This window comes from Geospiza fortis, unplaced genomic scaffold, assembly GCF_000277835.1.
Source record: "Geospiza fortis unplaced genomic scaffold, GeoFor_1.0 scaffold173, whole genome shotgun sequence".
Taxonomy (NCBI): domain Eukaryota; kingdom Metazoa; phylum Chordata; class Aves; order Passeriformes; family Thraupidae; genus Geospiza; species Geospiza fortis.
The window spans coordinates 2,798,867-2,806,299 of NW_005054334.1; the positions used below are offsets into that span (position 1 = coordinate 2,798,867).

Sequence of the window (7,433 nt, forward strand, 5' to 3'; positions counted from 1 at the left end):
AGGGCACTGGCTTTGTCCAGGAGAGAGATTCTGGCTGTCACCAACCCCTGAACCACATTCCACAGGGCAGCTCCATTGCATGGAAAAAGCCACAGACCTGGGGTGAATGAATGAATGAATGAATGAACAGTCTCATGGCCTTCTGGGCAGGGGTGCACTCACTGGCAGGCCAGCAGGGCTGATCTGACCCATTCTAGACCTTGTTCCTTCAAAGCATTGCATTGCAGGGTTCACCTTGCCTGAGCTGAGCCCCACCTGCAGCAGCTCCCTGGTCAGGCATTCATGGTGTGATGGGTGGCACCAGCTACAGACCCTGCCTGTCACTGTGCATCTTAGCCCCAAGGGATTTGGCTGAGGAGACTCTTCAGGGGCCAGGCTGAAAGGTTGAATCATAGAAAACATTTCTTGAAGATCTGGCTACACATTTCCTGTCCCCCCCTCCCTCCCTCTCTCCTTTCCTCACCTTTTGTAAGTGTGACAAAGTCACTTCCAATCTGCCAGCATCTCACCTCAAGGAACAGGAACATGCACAAACACAACCACTACACTTCCTGAGGACACATTCTTATCTGCTTCCTCAGAAGTAAATAAAAAATGGGAAGAAGGCTGGGCTCTGACCTGACAGAGCATTGCACTTACTAGGATATATATAGCCCTTGCTCTGGGCCTGTCACAGGACCAAAGAGGCCTGTAGGGATGTGTATGATTATGTATTCCATCCCTTGCCAAATGAAGTGTCTGGTACACATCAAACCACAGGAGAAACTATGTGAAGGCAAATTAAACTCAAAACAGAAGGTCCTATATGGGCACCTCCTCTTGTTCTTTTGCCTGTCCTTCTACCTCAGCAGGAGCCCCCTCAGTCCAAAGGTGATAAACAAAACCCCATGTACCTCTTTGACTTGGACTGAGACCCCAAAAGGCATCTCCCTGTCCTTAGGATTCTATCATTCTAGATCTTTCACTCAAGCTTACAAGTCTCCAATCCCTGTTCATGTCTTCCCTTCCCCTCAACTTTATGAGCAATTGCCACTTGTCCTTCCACCTCTGACCTGAATCTCAGGCCTTTTTCATCACACACAGGTCTTCCAAACATGCATGTTCAGCTTAACTCTGGAACTCCCACTCATTCCAATATTAGGAAGCACAAATGTCCAGTCAACAGTTTACTATCCCTCCTACACTCTGCTTCCTGGCCGCCAGCTCTTGGCAGAGAAAAGAGAAATGCCATAGGGAAAACAGTGCTTACCAAGTACTTGATAGAAGAATGTGCTAAAAAATTTCATAAGATAAAGGGATCTGATCTCCCTTAAGGGAACTCCAACATTAACCCAGCCTTCCTCCATATAAATAAGTACTTGAAGCCTACTCCTACAACCCACTGTATTGTCCTGGGAGTTTTTTGGTAATCTCCAAAGAATCCTTTTTTGAATTTGCTGAAAGCTTTTCTAGCAAAAGGGAGAGGGTTGTCATAATTAGAAGTGTTCAAGCAGTTAATATTTCAAGGTAATGGTTCTTTGCAAAGTAAACAGACACAAGATTGCCAAGGATTACCCAGGGAAGTTTCAGAGCTGAGTTAAACTCTGTACCTGTCAATTTCAGGCCAGTGTCATTTCCATCCCATCATTCAGCAATAACCAGAGCTAGAAGGAATAGGTTGGGAGAGAAAAACAGATTTAAGTGCAAAACAACCAAGGAAAAAAGTTTAATACCACTGAAAAAAAAATATATATACAAAAGTTCTTGGAGTTTGTTTGGTTTTGTTACATAAAGCACCATTAATTCCAGAGTACATCACAACTCAGCCTACTACACTTTCCAGAAAGCACCCAATACTCCTGAAATCTGATTTAGCACCAAGGGAATGCCATCTTGTTTAGCACCAGAAGCCTGTTAAACATACCCTTTGGTCCCCCTGCCCTCCACTCTCACGTGCATCAGGCACCCTCTGGCTGCTCATGGATAGCACAGGAGACCTGTCACCAGCATTCAATCACCAAATAGGAAAGGAGAAAGAAGGAAGCTTGTTTATGGAGATATTCAGTGTTAGAGAGGCTTGCTTCTCCTCAGGGAGGCATGGGGCACTATACACTGTAAATTGATTATATTTGGGTCTGCAGCCTGTTGAGGAAGAGAGAAAGGGATTCAGTCTCAAGCATCACTTCCAGCTTTCTGCTTCCTCTGCTATCTGAAATCCTGTCTCCGAGCAATTCCACACACTTGACCTGCCAAGGGAGAGGAAGAAACCCCCAGCCTCCTTTAGTTTCCATGATCCCTTCATCACATGTTTCCCTGTGAAAAAATCAGCCTTGCCTTAGTGAAACTTTGTTTTTGTACCCATTGCCTCATTGACAATGCTGGGGAGGATCCAGAGCAAAGTTCCTGAAACTCACTGCAGTCTGTACAGCTTCCTTAGAAAAGCACGGAGAGTAAGCAAACAGGATAAGAGAGAAAATGCCCTGCAATTTTTTCAAGGTCAGTTTTAATATTTAGCCTTGGTCCCTGTTCCTTTGCTATCCCGGGCTGTGTGTACCAGACACAATCTTGTATAATGATGCACATTTGTTCTGGGAGAGCCCTGGAACTCCCAGGTGCTACAGACAGAGACCACGGCTCATCAATGAGACAGCAGAACCTGGGTAAGTCCGAAGATTTCATGACCAGTGATGAGCAGGGGAGAAATACCTGTGTCTCTCCTGCTTGTCCTGCCCTGAGACTCAAAAAGGAGACAAGTCCTAGCACTGCTGTTTATGGAAGCATCACATGTGGAAGTAGGTTTCCTAAAGTGCTGAGCCAGCCTCACCTGCTCCCCCAGGACTGCAGCATCCCCACCAGAGGGATGCCAGTGGGAGCAGTGTGAGACCAATATAAATAGTACTAGAAAACCCTACCACTGGCATTCCTTTCTCACTGCGACATCTCCAACCTGACAAAAAGAGCGAGGGTTTGTTTTAGCCACATGCTTTCCTCAGTTACTCTGATGAGATTGCCAGAAAAGGGCATGGAGCATACGGCAGGGAAGCTTTTAACCCTTGGGCAAGGTGCTGTTGTCTCACCTCTATCTCTGTACCATCACAGAGGCAAAGACGTGGCAGCCTATCCACGTTTGGGATTGACTGAACCGCAATTGCCCCTACAGCCTCAAGCTCAGGCCCTGAAACAGTGGTCCTTCAATACCAGTGTGGGAGAACCACCTTCAGGAGGACAATGAAATGGCACCTCTGCCAAAGGAGAGCAGATTTGGGGTCCCTCTCTGAACTAGCTTCCCATAGCTGACGAGCCAAGACTGAGTAGCGTCCCAGGGGAGGTGTGGGAGGGGTTTTCAAGGTTTTCTCTCTCTGTCTCTTGTTCTGTATTAGTGATCCCTAGTGGGAACAGAACGGCTGCCTCTACTGAATCATGGGCACATGCCCATGAAGGGTCTGGCCAGGTGTCTGGCCCTTCATCCCTTTGAAGAGCTAGAGCTGGCACAGAGGAGGACAATCCCACCAGGCCTAGGTTTGACAGCCAGCCTGGACTCTGTGAGCAGAAGAGTGTCTATGGAAAGCCAGTTTAGAAGGCCAAGTGTTCTTCTTTTGAAAAGACAATATCCTCTCCCAGTGCTCCTACATCTTCCTTGTGCTACAGGAGACCATCAGACCCCAGTCTGCTCTCCAGACTACAGATATCAGAGGTGACACCAAGACCTTGTTTCAGGCTGCAAAACTGAAACATGTCTAGTTGGGATGGAGAGGAGCCAGGATGTACCTCAGCAGTGGGGACTTTCTAGCCCTTTCCACAGGAGTCCTTTGTGTATGAAGCCCCAAGGAGGGACACAGGCCCAGGAGCAGCATTTTGGCTTCTTCTTGCTCTAGAATCCTAAATGCCAGAGGCAGCTTGCTGGCAGATTGAGAAGAAGCCAATAACCTAAGTTGGGGTTATGAGGTGAGGGGCAAGAGGTGGTAGTGCCATGATGTAAAGTGGACAGATACAGGTCTGGCTACATGAGAGCGTGAGGTGGGAGCCAGTGTGGCAAGTTTCACACTTGGTGCCTGAGATTTGACAGGCCCATTTAGAGAGCGTGAGGTGGGAGCCAGTGTGGTGCCTGAGATTTGACAGGCCCATTTCCAAGTGGTTTGCAGTGGTTACGGGCAGAAAGAGAGAAAGAGAAAGAGAGAGAGAGAAAGGAAGAGAGAGGAATAAGGAAAAGGCCTAAGAGGCCCTAAGGAAGAGGAGTTATTCAATGCTGGGCTTGACCAAATACCCGCTGAAGGTGATGTACACATCAACATCATCACTGTAAATGGCATTCTCCCGCTCCCGCTTGTAGAGCCTCACCCAGATCTCATCATTTTCCTGGAGCTCCAGCATGAGGCTCTGGCTCTGCATGATGCTGCGGTCGCTGGGTTGGGCATACAGGATGACCGCCTCCTCTTCATTGTGCATGATGTGCATGTAGGTCTCCTTGAAGTTCCAGGTGTGGACATTGAGGCTGAAATAGTAAAGTCCCCCCACTGAGCAGTAGAACTTGCCATTGAACATGTCAAAGTGGCTGTAGAGGTTGACAAAGACGGTGTCAAAGATCAGGACCTGGAAGCCCTCGCTGCTGTGCAGAGCTTTCTTGCGGCCCACGGAGAACGCAGCGTACTGATGCTTGCAGGGGTCTCCCGCCGTGCCCATCTGTCCCTTGCTGCCTTTCTGGCCCTGGGCACCCCGCTCGCCTCGTGGTCCTTCCTTGCCCCATTTCCCTGGCATCCCAGGCTCTCCCCGGTCTCCTTTCTCTCCTACAGGAGGAAGCAGAGGACACAACTCCTGTGTGATACCAGAAGATGTGGAAGGGGCAGTGAGAAAGCCTAATGAGGAGGAAGAGGATTGCACAAGAATGGGGCAATGCCAGAAGAACGAACACTTCTGAGGGTGACAATACCACTGCTCTTCATGGGAAAGGAACTAGCAGAACTCTGGGAGTGACTGGAGTCTCTTCCCCAATGAATCCCCTGATCACCAAACGATGTGGCTCTGCTGGAGACACCAGGATGTCTCCCTAGGAGACTTCAGCCTCAGAGGGGGCCCAGCAGTCCAAAGTACCACTGGGGCTCTTGACCTCTTCTTCCTCCCCCACACTCCTTTACCTCCAGCACAGTCTTGCCCTCCCATGCACCTCTCCTATGACCCAATTATCCACAGAGGATGCACACTGGCCTGGCTGTAGGCTGGAGGAGGGGAAGAGCTGCTAGCACCTGTGGGGGAATATGATTAGGGAGGGAAAATAGGGTGGGTCACAGCGAAAAGATCCAAGCTGGACTGGGTAGATGGAGCACTGCAGTTAGAGGGATGATGCTTTCACAATACTGGCATGCTTTGAGCATCTTGTATAATTAATACTGCAGTTCTAACGTGGCGTGTGTGCACTGCCCATCACACACTTGGGCAGGCATCAATACATAGAGACACCAGCACCAGAATGTACTTTGTGCATACAGAGAAGAAATGGGACTCAGAGCAGCCTCCAGCTCTGACAGCATTCAAAATCCGTATCTTGTTCTTTTCCTCCTCTCCATTCCCTGCATGGTATTGAAGGTCCCGCTATGACACCCCACTCTACTCTAGGCCTCTATCTGCCCTTCTGAGCTTTGATGGACTGCAGCTACTTCCAGGCAGGGCAGGGCAGGGAAGGGAGAGCATCTGCCCAGTTAACCCAGACAAACCACAGAGCTACAAGAAGTGTGTGGCAGCATCCAGCTGGGAACAGGCTTTTGCCCACAGCAAAGGCTAAAAGGGGAGTCCTGAAGGGAGGAGCTGACCTAAAATAGGGAACCCTTTCCCATTAGCCAAGCCAGCCACTGCAGGGTGGAATGAGCTGGGGGTCACTGCAAGTTTAACCTGGAGGTGCTTGCAAATAACTGCTGCTTCCCTTTGCCCTCCTCAAGCTCCCAAATGCATATGACCCAGGGAGCTGGAGAAGGTTTCCCCACAACCTCCCTGGGTGCCAATGCACTCCAAACATCCTTATTTTGCAGTTGATAAGGAGTGCTCCTTCCCTCAGGCACTACAGGACTCTGTAAGTCTGAGACAAGGAATGTGTCCTCTCAGCTTGGCAAGAGGCTGTCCTGTGTTAGCAAGGAGGAAGAGTTAGCAGCAGGATCATCCTGAGACACAGATATCACAGCAGAGATAGCACTGACTTCTATCCCACCAGGCTACTCCCCATCACAGCACAGAACACCTAAACCCTGGGCACAGCGTGTGTGATCACTTATCCTCCAGGATGGCTCCTGGTGTTAACACAACTAGCAGGCCAGCAATCCAGCTGTCACCTGCACTGCAATGCCATCAGTCCCTGAGCCAGCCTTGGCATCCCGGGGCAAACACTTACCCTTCAGAATGGTGATGTTGATGTAGGGACGGACCTCTGGCACTGGGTAGGGGAAGTGGTGGTGGCTGGGAGGGACTGGTGGGGTATCTGTGGAAGAGTCCAGTGAGTCACAACAGCGCTTGCAAGCACCAGGGCCTGGTTCTGTGAGGTTGGGTTCATCAGTGGGTGCCCCAAACACAACAAGAGGGAGAAAAAGGAAGGTCAGGGATGTGCGCAGGTAGGTTATGTCCATGGTGACCTGGGGAGATACGAGGAAGTGCCAAGAGTGAGGTATAAGAAGGGGGAGGACATAGGGGATGGAGCAGAGATCATGATAAAACATCTTTCTGTGGCTGGAGCTGGGGTGGGATGAAATGGCAGTCCTGTGGAGGGACTTACAGGCTTGTTCAAGGCTGCAATCTGAGCAGCAACCACATGGCCCAAGAGGATGCCCCACGCCCTTCTGCCCAGGCCAGTGGAGACTCGGTGCTGACCCTGGGAGAAGGCTTGATGCTGACTAGGCAAACCATTAAAGCCACTAGAATATGCAATCCCCAGGCTGGGATAGAGGGAGACAGAATCATAGAATTGTTAAGATTGAAAAAGACCTCTAGGGTCATTGAGTCCAACCTCAACAGCTCTTTAGCAAAAGCATGCTCTGGTAGGCTGCTCAATCTGTGGGAAGCGCTGTAAAAAGTTCTCAAGCCCTCCTATTACTGCATACCAACTATTTATAGGAATCTAACTCCAAAATCCCCATGTCCCAGCAGAGATGCCTCTTCCCCTATGGGCTGGGAACTTAACTCCAGCCCCCTCCTTTCCCCCCGCAGATCCCACCCGTCCCGGCGGCTCGGTCCCCTCCCGCCCGTGCCCAGTGGGTTCCAGGCAGGCCCAGCACCTTCCCGAGGGGCCGGCCGGGCCCAGCGCGGCCTTCGGGCGGACCCGAGGGGAGCTGCCTCGCTGCCGAGGCTGAAGGACGTGAAGCTCCGCAGCTTGCAGAGAGCGTGCTTACGAAAGACAGGCACGCCAAGCAGCAAAGCCCCTGTGGCAGCCCGTGCCCCGCGGCGCTGCCTGCCCCGGCCCCGCGCAGCGCTCACCC

The 7,433-nt window shown here is 50.7% G+C and overlaps 1 protein-coding gene across 2 annotated transcripts in view; it reads right to left on the reverse strand.

The window, feature by feature from the left end:
* Positions 1–4,060: 4,060 nt before the first annotated feature.
* Positions 4,061–7,433, reverse strand: part of C1QTNF6 (C1q and TNF related 6) — a 6,293-nt gene continuing 2,920 nt past the window's right edge. Inside the window, exons 1-3 of one of the 2 annotated variants that reach the window (XM_031057798.1) lie at positions 7,233–7,253; positions 6,356–6,593; positions 4,061–4,763 (exon numbers count right to left, since the gene is read on the reverse strand). In XM_031057798.1, the coding sequence (XP_030913658.1) occupies positions 4,216–4,763; positions 6,356–6,587 (780 nt within the window). In that variant the 5' untranslated portion in view covers positions 6,588–6,593; positions 7,233–7,253 and the 3' untranslated portion in view covers positions 4,061–4,215. Of the gene's footprint in view, positions 4,764–6,355; positions 6,594–7,232; positions 7,254–7,433 lie in introns of those variants that run through there. The other variant, XM_005421823.2, reaches the window with a different exon arrangement.